The sequence below is a fragment of the Camellia sinensis genome, chromosome 14, assembly GCF_055761805.1.
Source record: "Camellia sinensis isolate YWXY chromosome 14, ASM5576180v1, whole genome shotgun sequence".
Taxonomy (NCBI): Eukaryota; Viridiplantae; Streptophyta; class Magnoliopsida; order Ericales; family Theaceae; genus Camellia; species Camellia sinensis.
This window is the reverse complement of record NC_138974.1, coordinates 61,890,848-61,914,687: the sequence shown is the minus strand read 5'-3', so window position 1 is coordinate 61,914,687 and position 23,840 is coordinate 61,890,848. Positions and strand designations below refer to the sequence as shown.

The following is a 23,840-nucleotide window of genomic DNA, read 5'->3' as shown; positions in this document are numbered from 1 at the left end:
GATCAAGATGGCTCTACCCAGAAATGGCGATGGTTCCAACATCACGAAACCCAGTCTGCCAGGGCTATAAAAGAACCATCCCACCACTCCAAAACCGCCGGAGACCTGGAAAGCTACCAACGAAGACTTTGTGCCCATACAGGGGAAGATGCCAATGGAGCATATGTTGTTGTGCGTAGCAATGGCAGACACGGGGCATTCTCTCTCTCTCCTCTATGTTGTCGTCTCCATGAGAGATGACAGTTTCTTCAATGGCAGACACGAGGCATTCTCTCTCTCTCCTCTCTCTGGAACACCCACCACACATGCATTGCACATTTTTCTTGCTCTCTCTCTCTCTCAGGGGCTCTTTCTCTCTCATCCTTTGTTGTTTGAGACTGATGATGAGTAGCACAGCAGAGATGCTCCACTACGATGGTGGTGTCTTTTTTTTTAAAAACATAATCATCTCTCCCACCAAAACAACATCTTTCACATACCCACCGTGCTCCTTTTTATTTTTTATTTTTAAAACCCATCTTCTCCACTGCCCCATATATATATATATATTCTTTTTTTTATTATAATCTATTACTCAAACACACTCTCTCTCCTCCTATCTCCCATCACTTTGCTGGACAATGAGCAAATTCTCATTATCATTCTTATTCTTTTTCTTATTATCACATGGACGTGTTCCCCCTCTTAACAAAAAAAAAAAAAATGATTTACAAATTTGCACAACACCCATATTTTATTCATCTCCGGGATCAACCACGATCACAATTTTATACACAAAAAAAAAAAACAAACAAACAAACAAACATCACCCACAAACACCCACCCACAGGCGGGACCTTCTCCTTATCCCTTCTCTACTCTGCCGCCGGTTTTTTCTTCTTGCCTCCGTCCTGGACAGCCCTTGACGGTGTTGCCTCCATGTTTCCCACGCCACCGAGCACGTTCACTCCCTCCTGCTCCTCCACTGCAGCATATGGCGGACCTCCAAATCGGAACATCACGGTGGCCTTCCGCTTCAGCTCCTTATTTTCCGCCTTTAGCACACTTATCTCTGCTCGCGCGTCCTTATACATGCGTTGGAGCAGAGCCAGTTGGGCATTTAACTGCTGCACCTCATTTGTCCTACTCTGCAGCCGGTGCGACAAGTTTGTGACCGCAGTCATGGTCTCCACACATGACTTCAATGTATACTTATTGGCCTCAATATCAGTTTGCACTGCCATTTTTTGCTCCACAGACCGCATCGGAAAGTTCAACGGAGCAAAACCGGAGGTGTTTGGTTGAGGTTCACTGGCCACCGCACCAGTTATCTCTCTTGTTGCCTCGTTGAGGTCGGGAAAGAGAGTGAGCAGACCACGGGACGACGAAGCCATTTTCTGGGCAACAGAGTGTTACAGAGTCTCTCTCTCAGAAACGGAAGAGTTTTTCAAAGGTTTTTCGCAGGTTTTTTGTCTCAGCCTCAGCCTCGGCCTCAGCCTCCGTCTTGGTTAAATAGCCGAGGCAGACACGCGCATCGCGCGCCACTTGACGCCAGACGACAAAACGGGCGCGCAAGCCAAGGTAGTCACGCGCCTCGCTATCATGTCCAGCACACCTTTTTATGGCTTGGGCACGCCTTTTGATGGCACGCCTTTTGAAAGATTGGGCACACCTTTTGAGGGCGCGACTTTTGAGGGCTCGATATATATATCTACATGTATATCTTTTGGGCAGCCTATATACGCAATCATACAGTATTTGTTACCTCGGTCCGGCATGACCTCGTAAACTGTCCTGCTATATCGGTCCGGCTAGACCTCGTAAACTGTCCTGCTACAACGGTCCGACATGACCCCGTAAACTGTCTTCTACACCGGTCCGACATGACCCCATAAACTGTCCCGACATTGATTCCGGTCAGCTTCTACATTGGTCCGACATGACCTCATAAACTGTCCCGACATTGATTCCGGTCAGCTTCTACAACGGTCCGACATGACCCCGTAAACTGTCCCGACATTGATTCCGGTCAGCTTCTACAACGGTCCCACATGACCCCGTAAACTGTCCCGACATTTATTCCGGTTAGCTTCTACAACAACGGTCTGACACGACCACACAGTGTCTGCTACATCGGTCCGGCATGACCTCGTAAACTGTCCAGACATTATCTTCTCCAACGGTGTGACACGATCATAAAGTGTCTCCTACAACGGTCTGACACGACCATACCGTGTCTCCTATCCTGTTTTATTTTCTTTATCAGTTTACTTTCCTGTTTTGTTACTCTCTTCAAACTCAAGTTGGTTAGTTCCTATCCTCCTTGAGTTTGAGGGGGGCTGTTAATGTAAACCCACCTACTTCACCTACTCCACTACACCTACACCTACTCCACTCTCCACCCACATCTCCTATATAATGTACATACAATACAACAATCAATAATATCAATAATAATACATATAATTTATTCTCTCTCTATCAATTTATTTTTACACTTCGGACAGATTGAAATCTGCACAGTTGCAGATCTGTCCAGTTCCCAATCTGTATCTATCCTATAACAGTTTCATATCTGTTTGGCAGTTTACACGCCTGTTGGGACAAAATTTTGTGCCTATAAATACCATCATTCCAGCAGTGTTTTTGGTTCGAAAAAACAGTCTGCAGATTGTCTAAATTGCTGTCCACATTTTATTTGTGCATTATTCTCCATTTTAGTTTTAGAATAAAATTCAGACAGTAAGAACACAAGGTTCTAGTTCATCGTACAAATTTGTGTGGAGTGCTACTACAAGTTTGTGAAGATCATTGTATCTTAGGAGATAGACGCCATTCAACCGTAAGCACCGTAGCGGGGCGAATCTGTCTTAAGGACAGAGTGTCACACACTCGACTTAGTCTTTTGATTTTAATTCGGTTCGATAAATAAATCCGGTATGTTATTTATTTGTTTTGTTTGAATTTATTTCAAGTTATTTTATTTACACAGAAGATTGTTCCAACAATCTTAAGACAGATTTGAATTATTCTGTTTTACAGAATTTTTCGTTTGTTTCCCTTTTTCATTCTTCATTTTTAAGAAAATTATTTTCTGTGGATTTACAAAATAATATTCTGGTTGGAAAAATAAATAGTGATTATATGCTATTTGACAGATAGTAGTAATATACTGTCTCTTTTCTTTGACAACTAGTAGTACGATACTGGTGTCATTAACAATTCAGAATATATTTTTGTGAAATTTTTTCAGAAATTAATTTTGGGTTTTAGAAATTATTTTCTGAGTTTTCTTTACTTAAAATTCTGTTTCAGTATTTTAATTATTGGAGTGTTACAAGAAATTTAAGTTTCTGTGTGAAATTAATTTGGTTAAATGAAATTTTATTTTATTTCCAAATTACTTGAAAAATAAAAGTTATATTCTTATTTCTTTTATTTTACAGAATTTAATTTCTTGTGTGGAATTAATTTGGTTAAATAAAATTTTATTTTCTTTCCAAATTAATTGAAAAATAAAATTTATATTCTTATTTCTTTTATTTTACAGAGTTTAATTTTCTGTGTGGAATTATTTTGGTTAAATAAATTTTTATTTTATTTCCAACTTAATTGAAATTTAAAAGTTACATTCTTGTTTCTTTTACTTTTATAGAATTTAATTCTGTGAATTTGGATTAGTTTTCTGTGTGAAATTAATTTGGTTAAATAAAATTTTATTTTATTTTATTTCCAAATTAATTGAAAATAAAAATTACTTTTTGTTTTGTTTCTTTTATTTTAACAGAATTTATTTCTGTAGTTTTGGTTTAATTTGTTTAAATAAAATTTTATTTTATTTTTCAAATTAATTGGAAATAAAAGTTACAATTCTTGTTTCTTTTATTTTTACAGAATTTAAAATTCTGTGTTTTTTGGTTTAATTTTTCTCTGTAGTATAAAATTCTAATTCTAATTTTATTTTATAATTTAGAATTTATGGCTACTAAAACTGGTCAATCTTATGTTCAAACTAGTACTGGTATGGTGATTGCCATTACGCCAACCTCTCCTTATGTTGGGACTGTGCCAGTGAATCATAGTGAAAAACCAGCGAAGTTCTCAAGAACTGATTTTTTCAAAGGCAAAGGAAGAACAAGTAAGAAGGTTACTAAAGCCGAGATAACCGAAATGGATATAATTTCCAATGGTGTAGATGTCATAAATCTTTCTGCAATTGTTTTCGAGGCAAATTTTGTCGGAAATCCTAAAGAATGGTGGGTGGACACTGGTGCTACTCGTTATATTTGTGCCGACAAAAAGATGTTCACATCTTATTCTACAGTGGACAATGGTGAATAACTTTTTATGGGCAACTCCTCAACTTCCAAAGTTGAAGGACACGGAAATATTGTACTTAAGATGACATCTGGAAATGAACTCACTCTCAACAATGTGTTGTATGTATCGGACATTCGCAAGAATTTAGTTTCTGGATCTTTGTTGAGTAAGAATGGGTTTAGGCTAGTTTTTGAAAATGACAAGTTTGTACTTATCAAAAACGGGATGTGTGTAGGAAAATGTTACATGTTTGATGGCATTTTCAAATTAAATGTAATGACTGTTGTACCCTCAGTTATTAATAATATTACATCTTCTTCTTACTTGCTTGAGTCTTCAAATTTATGACATGGTAGATTAGGACATGTTAATTATGGATCTTTATGTAAATTAATTAATATGGAATGTTTACCTAAATTTGATATTGATTCAAATCATAAATGTGAAATTTGCATTGAGGCCAAATTATCCAAAACTCCTTTCCATTCAATTGAAAGAAGTTCGAAACCACTTGAATTAATTCATAGTGACATTTGTGATTTTAAGTCAATTCAAACAAGAGGTAGGAAAAAGTATTTTATCACTTTTATAGATGACTATACTAGATATAGTTATGTTTATTTAATTCGAATTAATGATGATGCTTTGGAAACTTTCATTCAATATAAGAATGAAGTTGAAAATCAACTTGGTAAGAAAATCAAGAAAATAAGAAGTGATAGAGGTGGAGAATATGAATCACCTTTTGGTGAGTTTTGTAAAGAACATGGAATAATTCATCAAACCACCGCTCCTTACTCACCTTAGCAAAATGGAATTGCTGAAAGGAAAAATAGGACTTTAAAAGAAATGATGAATGTCATGTTAATAAGTTCTGGTTTACCTTAGAACTTGTGGGGGAAAATAATACTTTCTACTAATTATATTTTAAATAAAATACCTCGAAAGAAAATGAATCAAATACCTTACGAATTGTGGCATGGAAGAGTATCATCCTACAAATACTTAAAAGTGTGGGGGTGTTTGGCTAAAGTGGCTATTCCTAATCCTAAAAAGACTAAGATAGGTCCTAAGACCATTGATTATATTTTCATTGGTTATGTTAAGAATACTAGTGCATATCAGTTTTTGATTCATAAATCAGAACATTCTGAAATGCATGTAAATACTATTATTGAGTCTCGGAATGCATCATTCTTTGAACATGTATTTCCAAATAAGACTGGACAAGAGACTAGTAATAATAAGAGATGTTTTGATGCTATTACTAGTATTGATCAAGAACATGATCAAGAGCAAGAGTTAGATCAAAATGAGGAAGAAAAACCTAGGCGTAGTAAACGTACTAGAACCTCAAAATCTTTTGGTCCAGATTTTCTAATATTTTTGTTAGAAAATGAGCCTTTAACTTTTAAAAAGGCTATGTCCTGTCCTGAAGCTCCTTTATGGAAAGAAGCTGTCAACAGTGAAGTTGAATCCATCTTGCAAAATCACACTTGGGAATTAGTGGACTTGCCACCAGGTTGTAAACCTCTTGGGTACAAGTGGATTTTTAAAATAAAATTGAAAGCGGATGGATCAATTGAAAAATGCAAGGCAAGACTTGTGGTCAAAGGATTTAGACAAAAAGAAGGTTTTGATTACTTTGACACATACTCACCGGTTACTAGAATAACATCCATTAGAATGCTAATTGCCATTACATCTTTATACAATCTAGAAATTCACCAAATGGATGTGAAAATCGCTTTCTTAAATGGTGAGTTAAATGAAGAAATTTACATAGAACAACCAGAAGGTTTTTCTGTTCCAGGAAAAGAAAAGAAAGTGTGTAAATTGGTTAAATCATTATATGGTTTAAAACAAGCGCCAAAGCAATGTCATGAGAAATTTGACAAGGCAATAATGTCAAATGGATTTAAAATTAACGAGTGTGACAAATGTTTTTATATTAAAAACACAAACAAAGGTTATGTCATTGTATGTCTTTATGTAGATGATATGCTCATCATTGGTAGTAATAATGATATGATTAAAACTACTAAGAAAATGTTGAATAAACATTTTGACATGAAGGACATGGGCATTGCTGATGTAATTCTTGGTATAAAAATTACCAAAACATTGGAAGGATATGCTTTGTCACAATCTCATTACATTGAGAAAATACTTGACAAATTCAGCAAAGATGATGATCATCTTGCTAGAACACCTGTAGATGTTAATTTGTATCTTTCTAAGAATGTACAGGAAAATATTTCTCAATTAGAGTATGCCCAAATTATTGGAAGCTTAATGTACTTGATGAACTGCACTTGCCCAGATATAACTTATGCAGTAAGTAAATTAAGTAGATATACAAGTAATCCGGAAGTAGAACACTGGAAAGCAATTATAAGGGTTCTAAGATATCTCTGATTTACTCGTAACATTGGGCTTCATTATACTAGATATCTAGCAGTACTTGAAGGATACTGTGATGCAAATTGGATATCGGATACTAGAGACTCGAAGTCCACCAGTGGGTATGTTTTTACTCTTTGTGGGACGGTTGTATCTTGGAAATCTTCCAAACAGACTTGTATTGCTAGGTCTACTATGGAATCTGAATTCATAGCTTTAGACAAAGCAGGAGAAGAGGCAGAATGGCTTCGCCACTTCCTTGAAGATATTCAAATATGGCCAAAATCGGTGCCTGCTATATGCATACATTGTGATAGTCAATCAGTTATAGGTAGAGCACAAAGTCATATGTATAACAGTAAGTCACAACACATTCGTCGTTGACATAACACCGTGAGACAACTACTCTCTAATGGAATTATTTCCATAGAATATGTTAAGTCTAAAGACAACATAACGGATTCACTAACCAAAGGGCTAGCAAGAGAGTTAGTTGAGAATTCATCGAGGGGAATAGGACTTAAGCCTATTAAATAAGAGTTACCACAACGGCAACCTAACCTAGTTGACTGGAGATCCCAAGATCTAGGTTCAAAGGGACAACCGAGTTGTGAATGACTCAGAAGGATCACTGGGGAGTCTAACTCCTACCCATTTCTTTGATGAAATAGTGATGTCTGCAACATTTTAGGTTAAGTAATACTTTTAATGATTCTTATATCTAGGTAAACCTAGTGGAGTATGGCAGGATACTTTTCATAAGAATTACCTATGTGAGTGTGAACTGGGCCAGTTCTATAAGATTTGTGAAGGGCTATAAGTCTTTAGAGCACTCATGAAAGACCAGGTTGTTCAGAGCCAAAATGAACACAATAGTGAGAACTAAACTGTGTCTGGGGATAAACTGTGTGAGTTCTATTGTCTTGGTTTACACAAACGGCTGAACAGCTCAAGACATCATGTTCACTGGTTAGCTAGTAAATCCGATAGTGTCTCACAAGGGAAGGTTCAAAGCCAAAAGCTACCTATCCTTTGCAGAATATTTCCAATTTCTGTACTCTCTGTATTTAGATCATGTTGTTGCATTTTTTATCCGTCAAATTCCATTCATGTGGGGGATTGTTGGAAAAAAATGGTTTAATATAGGCATATTTTTTAACCCAAAATTGAGTGGGCCCCAAACATCTTTTTGGGGTGGGTCCGAAGAGGTGATGTGTTCCTTGCTACGTGGCAAGTCACACGGTGAAGACGGAACGTCAAAATTATTTATGAGTGAATGGGAAGTTGATGTCGTTTTCGGGTCTAACATTAATTTTTTAGATAAAATTCTTTTGAATTTTTTCAATAAGAAATTATTGTGGGAATTTAATTTAAATCTAAATTCAAATTTTTGGGTTCCTAAAGTGGTTTCCTAAAATTTGTCAAATAGATTAATATTTATATTTCAAACAGGTTTTATTAAATCTATTATACTATTGGCTTTATTTGATTATCTAGTCTAATAGTTTAATAATATTTATATTCCAACAGTTTAGAATTTAGTCTCCTTTGAATTTTGAATGACATCTGTTCATTTCAAATATCATCTGTTCACTTCTTTATGTACCTGTTCGGGTCTATTAAGTACAAGACTTGCTCCATCAAATGTGGGGTGAATAAAAACATCCAGAAAAATTCTTCGGACAGATTGAAATCTGCACAGTTGCAGATCTGTCCAGTTCCCAATCTGTATCTATCCTATAACAGTTTCATATCTGTTTGGCAGTTTACACGCCTGTTGGGACAAAATTTTGTGCCTATAAATACCATCATTCCAGCAGTGTTTTTGGTTCGAAAAAACAGTCTGCAGATTGTCTAAATTGCTGTCCACATTTTATTTGTGCGTATTCTCCATTTTAGTTTTAGAATAAAATTCAGACAGTAAGAACACAATGTTCTAGTTCGTCGTACAAATTTGTGTGCAGTGCCACTATAAGTTTGTGAAGATCATTGTATCCTGGGAGATAGACGCCATTCAACCGTAAGCACCGTAGCGGGGCGAATCTGTCTTAAGGACAGAGTGTCACACACTCGACTTGGTCTTTTGATTTTAATTCGGTTCGATAAATAAATCCGGTATGTTATTTATTTATTTTGTTTGAATTTATTTCAAGTTATTTTATTTACACAAAAGATTGTTCCAACAGTTGGATCATAAACTTTGCATCGAGCTCGAATGGCTATGGCTGAATTTGAAGAGGCTTTGGACTGTAGTGTAGAACAACACCTTCAATTTACATTACAGGAAATTGCTTTTTTACCGACTAAAAATTTAGTTAGCAAAAGTCCATTTTTCGTTGGCAAAAGTTAATCCGCGACTAATTTTTTTGATCGTCACTTTGGTCATCAATTGAGGGTCGGGAAATGTAATTAGCGACTAAAATTTTTTTAGTTGAGAAAAAATTATATTTACCGACTAAATTTTTGATCGCTGAATGTGACATTATCGCGATTGAACCATTTTATTTCTAAAACACTTTAGTCGCCAAAAGTGATATTTTCCCGACTAAATATGTTAGTTGCCAATTTTCATATTCCCCGACCAAAAGTATTAGTCGTCAAAAGTAATATTTGCGCGACTAAAACTTTAGTTGGCAATATACCTATTCGCGACTAAACACTTTGGTTGCCCAAATTAATAATTTTTCCAACTAATTATTTAGCCGCCAAATGTATCCTTTTGCCTACCAACCTTTTGGTTGCCAAATGTGAATAGTGAAACACCAACTAATCACTTGGTCGCCAAAAGAGGAAAAACCAAACCAAATTTTGGTCATCAATTCAAATCTTTTTGTTTATGAAAATAGAAATAAAATATAAAAAGAATTTCATTTGACCTGTATAATATATAATAATCCATCTAAACCATTCAATATAACTTGCAATTTGCAAGAATCATTCAAATCAACAAAATTAACTGAATCATGAACATCCAACAAAATACATAAATCAGCCATTATTTAACCTGTTTAATTAAAGTTATCAACTATTATAAGTTTTCATCCACAAGTAATTCCAAACTACATCACCATGCAATTAAAATGGTCATGTAATCTATATAATTATCCAATTCACATCCATGTAATATAAAAATTTAAAACATAACAAGTAGTTGTTATTATTTTTTAAATTTTTATTCATATGCATCTATCAAAAAATATAACTAGTAGTCTATCCAAATACTTTCTATACACATCTATCCAAAAATATATAGTCCTTCAAAAAAATGTAACAACTGCCAAATAGTCCTGCACAATTCAGCTTCGTACACGAGTTCATCCATCTGCACAAAAGAAAAACAAAAATAATGTTAGATAATTTGTTTTATGAAAATATTTGCACATCACTCGGAGTACTATGATTTCAAGTAAATGCAACCCCTAAACAAAAACAACTAATCTGAGAGCTGAAGTACTTGTAATTTGAAGGATTATAATATTGTATCAAAAAATAAGAATAACGATTGTGCATTTTCTTGTATTTTTACTTGTCTCTTTGCTTTCAAATCAACAAAAATACTGCCACTATTTTCTAGACTTCTACAAAATAAAGACATAAAGGGTGTCTCAAATTTCTTTTGACCAGAAAATTTTGTAGAGCAGGAAAGCTCAGAAATATTCTCACAAGTATAGAAATCTTCAACTTTGTAACTTCTAGGTGTTTTTGAATCTTTGACAGCCATTAGATGATTAGAATTTGCTTCATTGCACATAATGAAGCAAAATAATGATGTAAGTAACACAGATTAATGACAATCATCAGTTAGAATTCAAAATATCACCCTCTTTGCTCAATTGTTGCTCTGAAATTAAGATGACCAGAAAATGATACTAATTCATTTTAGCATGAAAACAGATGAAACACTTATTATTTTAAAAGTTTCTTGTCCACCCATTTTCAGTCGACACCTTAGCATTCTCTATGATTATTCCGAGGTTGTTGATTGAATCCAGAAGTTAGTAATTATTCTATATTTATTCTGGAAAAATTCCCAATCATAATTATTCAAGATAAATTAATTTTGAGAGCTCCTTTTTTCATAGACTTTCAAGATAAAACACCCTATGAGTGCTCCTTTTTTCAGAGACTTTCAAGATAAAACAAACTAGGCATGGCATCTAACAAGTAGGGGCATCTAACAAGCAGCAGCATCAAACATCCTATTTTCATGATTTTTTTAAATTATCTAATATTGAAAATAAAATACATACATGGAACATCACAAAATTCCTCATCTAAGAACAAAATAACAAAAAAATGCTTTTAAAATTAAGAACACCGTAAACGTGTTTACTTTAGAAAATCCTACCCTTTAATTTTTACCACAAAATCAAAGAGTTGAGATGAGAGGATTGAGTTTTACCCAAAAAAAATTGAGAAGTCCTCCAAGTGAACTAGACTTCAAGAGAGTTGCTTCTTCTTCAATGGTCACAGAAGCACCAAGAGGGGCATTTGGGTTTTAAGTGTACAAGTGAGGAAAGCCTAAACCCTTTCAATGGAACCAAATGGAGTGTAATATTTGTTGAAAGAAAGTGTTTAGAATCTATATAGCTTGAAAAGTGTTACAATGAAACCGTGAATTTTGGACTCAGATATCAAAGAAATATAGAATCTGTTGATAAATATCAAAAGACAAAAAGAGAGAGTGAAAAAGTGATCCCTAATTGAGAACTATATGAGTAGAATGGGTAAAAACAAATAACAAAACATTCTATGAAGTCAAAAGAATTTTAGGGAGAGGCAAAGAGGACAAAATCCAAACAAGAAAGCATAAAGTTTGAATCTCTTTCAAATCCTAAGCATATGTCAAGCTATGTAGTCACTACAAGAATTAACACTTTTGGCAACAAAAAAATTGGTCGCTAAAAGTCTATTTTTGGTCGGCAAAAGTTATCCGCGACCAATTTTTTTGGTCGCTACTTTGGTCGCCAATTGAGGGTCGGCAAAAGTAATTCGCGACCAAAATTTTGGTTGGTCGGGAAAAGTCAGATTTGCCGACTAAATTTTTGATCGCGAAATATATCATTACCGCGACTAATTCGTTTAGTCGCTAAAACACTTTGGTCGCGAAAAGTGATATTTTCACGACCAAAAAGTTTGGTCGCCAATCGTGACATTCCGCGACCAAAAAATTTGGTTGCCAATTGTGACATTCCACGACCAAAAAAGGTTTTGGTCGCCATTTGTTACTTTTCGCGACCAAAACTTTTGGTCGGCAAAACTGAGTTTCCACAACCAAGAGCTGTTTTGGTCGGCAATAAATGTATTTTTTGCGACCAAAACTCTTGGTCGGCAATTGTCATTTTTTGCGAAAAAAAATTATTTATTTGTCGCGACTAATAAATTGGTCGCCAAAGCAGGAAAACAATACACCTGTAATTCCTAATAATTCATTCAATCCATAATAAACCTAAGATGTTATGCAAACTAATAATTCATTTAAAACACAAACTAGAAGTACTCAAGTGCTAAATATTGATACAATATAAAATAAACTTTCTATGTATACATATGAGAAGGTCCCATAGAAACATTGCAAATTCCAAATTCAAGATGTTATGCAAACACCATGACTAAAATACAAATAGCCCAAAAAACTATTAGGCTGTGAATAAGCTAGATATGTTCCTAAGCAACTGCAACTTCCTCCTGATAAGAGTCCGTTTGTGCTTTACTACAAGATTCCAGAGTATCCCCTGCTGATTCGATGACAACCTGACCATTGACATAGTGCTGGACATTGTGGATGCCAATAGGGTTCACACCTGGCCGGAAAGCATTTCCTTCAATATACCTGTGACAACATTTAATCAATTAGCATTTGACCTAGTGTTGGGTAACTGTAATTTGCTTGTACTGATTGAAGACAGAAACTCACATTTCTTTCAAGAAAGTGTGCTTATAGAATGCATCCGGGATTCTCCCAGTAAATTGATTATGATCCAGGTACCTGCAATGAAAGCAAGCTTAAGATGCTGTCCCATGCCTACACAAAAAAAGATGCTGTCCCAGATACACAAATGCTACATGATGCAAAAAAAGGGGAAAACCAAATTAAAGAAGGGAAAGAAAAAGGGCAATATGCATGCGTTTATTCCAATCCAAAGACGGCTTTTCCCCACTGGTGTCTGTTAATGAGAATTCAGAGACAAGGAAGTTGTATTTGTATCCAATTAGAGAAACCATGTGAATGGAATATGACTAGTTCCCATGCAATTTTAAGCCCAATAAGGATGGAAACTTGTCTAACAATCAATCATAGTAATATTGAAATTCATCATTTACTAGCATAGTGATTATATAATGATGCATAGTGATTATTCTTTTTATTACTTTTGTGTCTAGCAAGGAATTAGTTTAATTAGTTGTTTTCTTGTTGGATTAGGGCTTCTCATATTATAAATAATGTATGCCCTGCATTGTAACCCTGCATTGTACTCAATTAATAAAATAACACTCTTTCATATTAAATAACACTCTTTCATTAACCATATTAAATAAGTGTAGGAAAAGCAGTTGAAGTAGCCCTGCATTGTACTCAATTAATAAAGTTAATAAAAAAAGCATTAACAATTTTAAACAATTAACAATTAACAATTAACAATTTTTAAGCATAACTTTACTTTAATTTAAGGGGCTTACTGTAATTTACCCTAAAAAAAATCGTATTAAGGCAGTCCATCGCAAGTCACTCTTCCTACAAGTTTATTAAAAACATCAGATGTAAAGAGACGGATGGATATTCCCAAATAAAGCGAACAATCTTTAAATGAATATGGTGACAATAGACATTCTAATCATTGTTAAGCACTTTATCACTTTACGTAATGAATAATAGATCTAAGGAAGCAGAAGGAGAAACAGTAGTACCTGGGACTGGCAAGTTAACAAAAATTGGTGTAATGCTTTCTCGTCGATGAATTTGTGGCCCCCTAAGATCCTCAGAACTCCTCCAACCCTATAGATGAACATTGCTGTGTTAAGCCACAAGAACTGCAACTAAGACCATGGGGCTTTAAGAAGGTATTTTGGAATTTACCAAAAGGCATAACAGGTGCCACTAGGCTTGTTGGGTCGACCTTGAAATCCACCATTAGCTGCCAGCCTCTGCATGAAGAAAAGGATGAGAGTGAAATTACTCTCAGAGCTGAGAATTCATCAAGGATATACTACAAAAACGTCAAACATGCAAATTGTTTGATAAAATAACAGGTGTTTTTTTTTGTTGTTGGTGTTTCATAAGCTAACATAAAAGCATCAATTGATAAATGAATAAAATAACACCTAATAAATTTTTGTGTGACAGATAATGAGAGCAGTGAAGTGTTGTAAAATTGTGTGAAGTAAGATGATTATAATGAGGTGAAGACTTTCTGTTTGAAAACCAATGAGCTGAAAGGGCTCAAAATGGGAAGAAAAGATAAACACAACAACATTAGATCACTCCATATCTAGCATACCCATATCTAGCATACCCACAGATAACAACAAACCTCCATGAATCTCCTCTGGTCTTCACAGTAGTACTGACTGGCAGTCAACAGATCATTTAGTGTTCCACAGAATAGCAGCACAGCCCAGAGGACTTAAAAGCCCAATTCTACTCCTGAACTGCACATCAGAACAGAAACCACAACTTCACAGCAGCAACTCAGATCATCACCAATTTCACAAAGTTAAGGTAGCTTAACTATCTAACAAATTGACTTCTAAGTTAAACCAATTCAAACCCTGACCATAATGAAGTTCCACCCAGCAAGCAAGGACACAATTACTATCAACAGATCCAGCAGCGGCATGAGTATCAGAAACCCAATTCTACTACTGAACTACACATCAGCACAAAAACCATAGCTACAGCAGCAATATCACAAGCAACAGCAACAACTTCACAGCAGCAACTCAGATCATCACCAATTCAGAAAATAAAAAATTGAAACATAAATTAAGGTAGCTTAACTATCAAACAAAATGACTACTAAGTTAACCCAATTCAATCCCTGACCATAATGAAATTCCACCCAGCAAGCAAGGACACAATCACCTACCCCCCACACACCTACGAACCTGATCCAGATTCTCAATCATATCATGGACTGAATAATGCAACAATCTAGAATTATATTTAATCCACGAAGCAATTCTGGTTTTGATCAGATCGCAGACTTCCTCTAAGGTGCAAAATTTATTCAGTCCATCACTTCTGGTTTTGAACTACAAAGAACATCACTTCATAAACCTTTTCCAGCTTACCCTTTTCTGTTTTTTCAATTATAACAAAAAACATCTAATCATATCTATTTACCTTTTTTACCCTTTGAAGACCTTATGCTCATTGTGCTGGCATACTCTCCATAGCATAACATCAACAGATAGGATCTCCCAAGATATGTTGGCATAATCTTCACCTAACTCAAAATAATAAAATCAAATACTAGATGACAGGACACAGCACACCTACACCAGACCCACCCCAGCCAACCAAGGGGAGAAGCAGCAGAGGAAACAACCAAACAATCTTCAGCCTAACCTTATAGGTTTTGACTCACCCATTTTATATTTGAAACTATCTCATGAATGGAGAGTATCAAACAATATATCAAACAATCGTCAGCCTAACCTTAGTATTCTTTTATTACCAGAAATGAAAAATAACCTGATATGCATAATGGAATTTTAAATTAAAAAAATCAAGGCAATGGGACGATAAATTCTAATTCTATTTACATGGGAAACAAATTCAAAGATCCAAAGAATAATAAATAAATATAGAGTAAGAAGTCAAACAATTAATAAATAAATACAAAATAAGGCGTCGAACAATCCTAAATTTTACAATGGTTTACAATATGAAAGAACTGCATGAAGTTGTAGTGTGGAAAGCCATTAAACTGATTTATTCATTGTTCTTCCTTTCACCTCACATTCCATTCTCCTTGATTAAAATCATTTTTTCTCAGTTTAAGGGCAGAATTCAGGTTTTTTCTTTTGTAACCATTCTACCGGTGCAATGCTATCAATCTATCTATCTATCAATTAAAATCATATTGAAGAGCATCGCAGAAATCTCAATGTTACTTGGGCCAGGTTAACAATTTCACCACGGATAGCATACTCACATTTCAAAACCCGTCAATAGAAAACTTGGAGGTGAAAATGTGGACCAGCATGTAAATTCAGAATAGAAAACAGCCCACATAGCATAAAAGCAGCCACATTGCCCACCAGCCGCATAATATTTGAATCTGGTCACTCAATGCAAAGACAAAATTCAATAAAATCATTGCACAGCCTACAGAATCTATTATACCTACATAAATATACCACAATTAAAAGTTAGAAGTTTCCAATACAACTAGACGATTATGAAAGCATCTACATTCTCATTAAAACTAAAAACAGTCAAACTAGTTGAGTTTGTGAAATTTACACGCACCTAAGTTCCAAATTCCATCACATTTTAAAACACATTTGTCATAAGTGAATCAAAACCTTGCCATGCATGGAGAACATAACAATCACAGCACAACGGAGAACATAACCTTGTCATCCAAATTCCATCCATATGGAGAACATAACAATCACAGCACAATGAAAAAATGAACCTGTACAAGTGAACCTTTAGGGGCAGACAATCTGTAAAACCTCGATGTCACATCACAGTGGGTGCTCCGATGTTTAAATTTAGTGGATACAAGGAGTTGTTCATATCTACCACAAACAATCTCACTCTGATAAGAAAAGAAACTACAATAGGGTGACAGCAGCAAATGGACGACAACAAGAAGAATAATCACTTAAGCACAGATAAGAAGGATCTAAGCACACAAGAAAAACAGAAAAAACAAAAGGAGGTAATTCAATTGAAAGAAATTGATAAAGACCACAACATTCTCACAGACCATCTAAATGGAAACCAGCCTTTCTTCTTAAGCATCCGCTGTTCAGCTGCTTCCTTAGATTTTACAGATTCAACCTTGGCATGTGCAAAGAAACCTGAAAGGTAAATATACCATCAGTGAGAAAAGGAAAAGCCAGCAGTTCAAATATTTGTATCCTCAACACTCCATGATATCTACAAAGTTCAATATGAGGACACATAGGAATGTATAAGGTTTATTGAAACGGTAGCAATTAATAGAAACACAACCTTGATTGAGCTTTGTGCCCCCAAGGACAAATATTTTAATAAACTTCATTATCCAGGGACAAAGATATGAAAACTAGAATTATGTCTTCAATGCACATTATATCAGAGACCAGATAAACTCCTGACTAATTTCTAAAAACTAATGCACAGATAGAAATAATAGTGGAGAAACATCACTAAGATGTGAAGATCTAGCAAAAGGAAAAACTGAACGTCCTGATGAAAGCAAAAAAAAGTTATCCTCAGTAATGATTATACATACATACACACACACACACATATATATTAATAGAAAGCGAAACCTGAAAAAAGGTGAAGTTCTACCTTGGACGAAATGTAGAATGTAGACAAATGTGGTGCATCTCCCAAGGTCACTGATATATAAGCAAACATTACAAGATAGCTTATCTGATAAGTATTGGGAAAACAGAGTAAAGACAAATTGTCAGAAGCAAATTTGGGCCATAAGTGCGTAATTATTGACAAGGATTTATTTAATTAGTTTCCAGTACATGACACATAAAGAGGAACCAATCAACATGTAATACATATACACAGAAATTTTTTCATGACTTACTAATATATTTACAACATCAGCAGTACTTTCTCTCTTCAATTCTTCCTCAATTGAGCTCTCAGATGAAAATGACAGAGTGAGATTGCTGGACTGCACCATTGGCAGCAGCTCATCCTGTCGTCATAGTTTGTTCATTATCATGCACATCTAAGTATCTGAATAATTTCATAGTGACTGATTGAGCAAAACATTATATTGAGAGAGAGAGAGAGAGAACTATTATATTGTACAAAACACGACAAAGAGGAGAAAAGTATAATTGCAATAAATCAACGTACTTATTACAGTGTAGAGCTAAATGGATGTAGTGTAGAGCTAAAACATGAATGCAGTTGATTCACAAAGTTTTACGGTAGCTAGCAAGTATTCAGTTATGGTGTATTGGCATAGAAATCAAGAAGCTCTAATCAGACAAATATCAGTGCAATCCTTATGTCTTCAGCTGTAACCTGCATTCAAACTTTTAAACTGTAGGAATATCTAGACTTCAGTTGATTCCGTATTCACAATCCTAATCCAGAGAATCACTTTCTTGACAACCTTAAACCTCCCAACCTTCAGTATTTCTTAATTGTCGTCCATGAAAGTCTACACTGCGAAACCTTAAAAACTATAATGCAATTATAGTCAGAGATGGTCAAATCTTTCTAGAGTTTTGACATTAATTTTTTATCATTTCCCCTGTAAAATTTTGAGCTCAAACTAAAATAAATATAATAAAGGGGATAGGAGGGGCGTGGGAGAGAAATGACATGTAAAGTAAGGAAATAGAGGAAGAGGAAGCCATTCTTAATGCATAACTAAGGGAAAGTGGAGTCACACATGATAATTTTTAATTTACATTAATATATCCATAAAAGTAACTGGAAATTCAGCTCAATTATTCTTATCCGAGAAAGATGTGAGAAAATCTTGCTAATTGTTTACTCAATTCCCCCGTTGGTGAAATTTCTAAAATCAAATTGCCTTCGGAAACACAGTCCACATACCAGTTTATAGAAGGTGAAAAAAAAATGTTGTCAACTTATCACAAACAAATATAAATTCTACTTGCAATTGGCATATATATATACATATTTAAGAACAAAGATTTTTTTGCAACTTTTGAGAAACTCATTATATGTATTTTCCCCTTCCTGAAAATCAGACTAAAATGCGACAACATATAAATCATGATGTAGATTTCAATCATATCTAGACACAACAAACAAAATGGTACACGTCTACAACAAATACCATCTTCTTGGTGGTCTTTGTTATTGTTTGCTACTTAAAAACATATGCAGTCACGAAAACTCAAAAACAAAAGATGTTTAGGTTTGACTATCTGACAATTTTACATTAACAAAATTGATGCAATATAAAACAAACTTACCCAAACACACAAGAAAAATGGAATTAACTCGCAACAACTTACCTTATACAGATCCATCACCAGACTTATCCAACCTTGCCATGCACTGCAAAAAGCAAATAGAAAGACAATTTTAAATCCTAAAATGGATATTTTGAAATTATAAAAATCCATTCAAAGTTTTAATTGGTCACCTCCAAATCAATAAAGGCCTTAAGTAACCTCCAAAAAAGGCCTTAAGCAATCTGCAAATCAATTGACTTCAATTAATTCTCCTCTCTCTCTGCTTGATATGTCCTGTCTGCTTGATACAACCATTGGAATGAGAACAAACCTTCTGGACCTTGATGGTCTTTATCTCATCTAAAAGCCGCTTTGCTGCTTCATCACTTCTTTGTTTTTGCTTTAAAAGCTGAAGCTGACAATCTTGTTTCTTCTTAAGATCTAAAATCTGAAGTTGGGTTGGGGGTCGGAATTTTTAGCATTTAAATAATGACAAAGGTTTGAGACAGCATAATGACATTGGAGAGAGCAAAACATACCTGTGTCTCAAGTGATTTTAATTTCTGTGCATAAGCTTTGTGCATTTTCTGCCTTTGTCCATCAGAAGCAGCAGCAAGGTTTTCAATTTTAGCTAGCAAACGGTCCCTCTCTTGCTGTAGTTATCACAGACCATCATCACCCTCTGTAGTGATGAAATAGACAACTAGCAATGGAAAATTTTAAAATTTTTCCATATAACCTGGACTGTTTTCTTCTCTTCCTCAAATTTCAAGATTCTCTTCTCAAAGTGCTGACTATAAGCTTCAGTGTCAGACCCTCCAAAATGTTTCATTTCTGACTGCACATAAGTCACAGAAACAATTTTAAGAAAAACAGTGTAAATTGCAAGAATGGAATACAAAATAAAATCTATTTCCAAACATTCACCAATTGTCAAATATAAAAAATTTCCAAGGAATCAAATAAATTTCACAAAAATTGTTCAGTAAAAATTACAGTGGCAGATCAAAGGAGCAGGGAAAAAAATACTTTAGATTCCAGTGGTACTAATTCTAGTAATTATGTTGCTACATTTAAGTTGGCGTTGTGGAGTTTCTCTTTTTTGTTGGTCGTTAGATTTTCATTGTTGAAGATCATTGATTAGTGTTCCTTGGATTCATGTAACCCACAAAACATGTCTCCCTACATTATTTTAATAAAATGAAACATTAAAAGGATAAAATAAAAAAAATATATACACACACATATATATATATATAAAGAAGTGGAGGAGCTCTATCCCAAGAGAGAAATAAAAAATACCGCTAAAGATATAAACATTGAATCTTGAATCTTCAAGCACAACTTTGTATTGAATGGGCAATTTTATGTTTGTTGCCTTAATAACAATTTTATGTGGTTCAAATGAACAAAAATCAATCATATTAAATCAAAATAGATTGTCAGAAAAACAAACTAGGGAATTCGACATTCATATTGCAATAATAAAAAATATATATTCTAGTCCAAAAAACATATTTATTCTATCTCCAACTATGCTCATTACTCACAATCAAAGGATTTCAAGTTGAAAAGAACAATTAAAATTAAAAACAACCTACCTCGCAATAAAAACTTGTTGCTTTATTGTAGCAAGGAACTCTCTAACTCCTCCATTGTAGAAGTAAAGGGGAGGAAAGGCCAATCCTGCAAATATTTTCAGCTGTAACAGATGCCATTGAAGGTAAATAAAGTGCTAGTGAAAAAAAATCATATAGCATAGACTAAGGATTCATCTGATGATCTATGTGCCATAGATGCTTCAACCACATACAGGCAATTAGCATTAGGAGAAACCATCTGACATTAGTACAAGTGCAAAGGATAACACAATCAACAACGGTAGATCATACTAAAACAAATATGATGCAAACATTATAACCATAGCTTTACAAAAATGACAAAGACCCGAAGCAAGGTCAATTGACAAGATCATGAAAGAAAAATACAAAAAAGGATAGAACTCAATTCCCCTAAAGCTACTGACATAAAGAAATGACATGAGACATTCTAAACATCACTAGAGGTCCCATTCATCAAGAGGCAGCGTTGGAGCTTAACTAAACCCAGCTTAAAAACAAACATGGAGCTCTCTTGAGATAGTTCAGTGAAAGTTTGCTCTGTTTCCAGTTTTAGTAAAGCATCTTGAGGTGGAGATTTAGCCTCCCAAACACACATTAATGTGTACTAATTGGGCGTTATTTTTTTTTTTTTTTTTATCTTGAGGTGGAGATTTAGCCTTTGGTCTACAGAATATAAGTACATTTGAGTGGTAGACTACTAAAAGGAACAATCAACCAAAAGAAATTGAGTCCAGCATGAAGACAAATAATATATTTAAAAAGCACAATCAACCCTTTAATAATTACCTAATAAGTTCATAAACTTCAATAATTAATAAGTTTTAATTATTAAATGTTCTTTTATCAAGTATCCTAGTAAGAAAAGAAATCTATTTGACTAATTTTCACACCACTTTCAAATGCAATTAATTATTAAATGTTTATCCCTCTTCTTAAAAGTATATGTTTGTAAAGAAAGAAGTATATCATTGCAAATCCTAAAAGCAATAGATTCATCATTGCTCTCTTCAAATCCATAACCCACATGCACTGCCTCACATCCCCTATTACCTCTCCCTATGTGGCAATTAAGATCAACGGCTATAAAAAAAATCCCTCTTTGCTAGGTATCCTATGTACTAACCAATTCAAATCCTCCCAAAATTATCGTTCCATAGATTCATCTAATCCTATTTGGGGAACATAACTGCATAGGCATTAATTATATTTAGTGTCTCTTCTCCTAACACTAATTTCACTCATATTCTCTCCTTTTCTTTTTAACCAAACATTTCTTCTTTTAGATTTTTTACTTTTTATCTACAATTGTCTACACTCCATTTCCGCAATTCTCTTTTCCAATATTTTTTCATTTTTCCTAAATTTTTTCACCACCCATTTAGTTTCTCATAAACAAATAAAAGCAATTCCCCATCTAATCATGGCATCTACTAATTCCATCCATTTACATATTCCGCACTTGTCAATGTATCCTACTCAATTCAACTAGCACTTTAGTTGCACTTGTCCATTGAAGTGAATGAAAACTTGCTCACCATACCCAGGCACCAGTGTATAATTTTGATATAATATAACAGTGACCATGTAATCAACAAAGAGAGAGAGAGAGAGAGAGAGAGAGAGAGAGAGAGAGAGAGAGAATGTGAAAAAGGGGTTAAGAATTACCCGCAACCAAATTAGCTAATCCAACAGTGTTTAAAGCCAAACACCCGGGAATAGGGATAAGACTTAATTTTTGACAAACGCACAAGCATATTATTAGTTTTTTACCATTGTCGGGTATCAATTATGTAGTCCTATAACCCCAAACAAACACTAGCAAACAAACTTGCAAACCCGAAAAACCCAATTGGCAATGCAGTCAGTTTAAATTTGTATACCCAAAAAGACTCAAAATTTTCAACCCTAGTCACTAGATCCCCATAACCAATTCCAGTCACCACTACGAGGATATATACATACATATATATATACACATAATCAAAGTGATAAGAAAGGAGGAGGAGAGTATACCAGTGCAGATCCAGTCGCCATACGGGGGAGCCATTTCGAATCGGCGGGGGTTTTGGTGTCGACGAGAAGGCGGGGCTGCTTACATCTGTTGCAGAAGGACCTGAAGGCATAGTTGCGGTTCCTGCATCCACCGCACTCCCAATCCCCTTCTCTCCCTTCTCCTCCCATCTTCTCTGTAACCCTCTCTCTCTCTCTCTCTCTCTCTCTCTCTCTCAACTCAGGATTCAGGGCCACAGGATTTTGGCCTCTGCCTCCCCTTCCTCCACGCCCACCTGACCCAGATCGACCTCCAATAGGTGTGTAAACCTTCGAATCAGCCATACCACCACCAACTCCATACGATTAAGTTGTTAGGGTAGAAGCTGTTAGAGTATAACAGAGAAGATTTAGGGCAGAAGCTGTTAGGGTTTCCTCTTGGGTAAGATCACACGGATCAGAAACTCCCGATCCACACCAGACATGGAAGCCTTCATACGATTAAGCTCCTCTCTTCACTCCTCAAAGGGCTTCGACTGAGTAACTCGCCGAAACGGAAGCTAACCCCAACGATGCAACCCCTTTCTCTCTTTCATTCATCGCGATAATATCACTCGTCAACCCTTCCATAGATTCCACAAAGGAAGAAGGGTTCAAATCGGCCTCACATACACAAAGGCTACTCACTGGATTTGCCTTTATTTTTTATTTTTTATTTTTTTTTTCTGTTTTGCAGGTACAAAACGACGTCGTTTTTTGATTGGCGACCAAATATTTTTAGTCGCCAAAAAATTTCATTTCTCCCCTCCTGGTTGTTCAAATTTCCCTCCCAAACTTTTGGCGACCAAAAAACCAAATTAGTCGCAGAAAAAGTATCTTCGCCGACAAACTTTTTTAGTCGCCAAATCTCAATCAACGGCGACTAAAATATTGGTCGCTAAAAATACAAATTTGGCGACTAATTTTTTTTTGTTGCTGAAAATAAATTTTTGGCGACCAAAAATTTGGTCGCCAAAAAATATGTGACCTTCCGCGACCAAATTTGTAGTTAGTCGGGAAAAGTATACCACTTTCTGCGACCAACTCATTTTTTGGTCGCCAAAATATAACCTTCTGCGACCAATAATATTTGGTCGCCAAAAACAATGATCATTCGCGACTAATTAATATTTGGTCACCAAATGTCATTTTTTTGCGACTAAAATTTTTTTGGTCGGCAAAAGTGGTCGCCAAATGTGTAAATTCTTGTAGTGAGTGTGCATATGTAGTTTGAATCTCTTTCAAATCTTAAGCATATGTCAAATCTTAAGCATTATGCCTTGTTGTGCCATTCAAATGCCATATGTAGTGTGCATCATATGCAGTGTGCAAATGTGGTCCAGTGACATCAACTCCACCAAGCAC

At 35.0% G+C, this 23,840-nt stretch overlaps 1 protein-coding gene across 25 annotated transcripts; it reads right to left on the bottom strand.

Moving 5' to 3' along the window:
- Positions 1-12,199: 12,199 nt before the first annotated feature.
- LOC114314327 (kinesin-like protein KIN-4A) lies at positions 12,200-23,134 on the bottom strand. 25 transcript variants are annotated; one of them, XM_082903898.1, is made up of 16 exons: positions 22,461-23,134; positions 20,427-20,511; positions 19,565-19,663; positions 19,365-19,478; positions 19,017-19,273; positions 18,886-18,928; positions 17,469-17,582; positions 17,216-17,299; positions 16,347-16,737; positions 15,861-15,986; positions 15,047-15,149; positions 14,235-14,352; positions 13,781-13,848; positions 13,612-13,699; positions 12,620-12,691; positions 12,200-12,535 (listed from the first exon to the last, which is right to left on the bottom strand). In XM_082903898.1, the coding sequence occupies exons 3-5, from the start codon at positions 19,655-19,657 to the stop codon at positions 19,085-19,087; spliced, it is 396 nt and encodes a 131-aa protein (XP_082760024.1). In that variant the 5' UTR covers positions 19,658-19,663; positions 20,427-20,511; positions 22,461-23,134; the 3' UTR covers positions 12,200-12,535; positions 12,620-12,691; positions 13,612-13,699; positions 13,781-13,848; positions 14,235-14,352; positions 15,047-15,149; positions 15,861-15,986; positions 16,347-16,737; positions 17,216-17,299; positions 17,469-17,582; positions 18,886-18,928; positions 19,017-19,084. The 25 variants fall into 25 exon arrangements, with proteins under 25 accessions (XP_082760024.1, XP_082760014.1, XP_082760021.1 ...); XM_082903888.1 differs by adding an exon at positions 13,394-13,438 and having other exon boundaries at positions 14,235-15,986; XM_082903895.1 differs by having other exon boundaries at positions 15,047-15,986.
- Positions 23,135-23,840: the final 706 nt, after the last annotated feature.

Bases quoted from the DNA above. Each gene is read 5' to 3' on its own strand.
- LOC114314327 (XM_082903892.1), bottom strand. From the start codon at position 19,657: ATGAAACATTTTGGAGGGTCTGACACTGAAGCTTATAGTCAGCACTTT. The intron at 19,479-19,564 runs GTTATATGGAAA...TGATAACTACAG, and splicing joins AAGAGAAGAAAACAGTCCAG to CAAGAGAGGGACCGTTTGCT. The intron at 19,274-19,364 runs GTATGTTTTGCT...ACCCAACTTCAG, and splicing joins TAAAATCACTTGAGACACAG to ATTTTAGATCTTAAGAAGAA.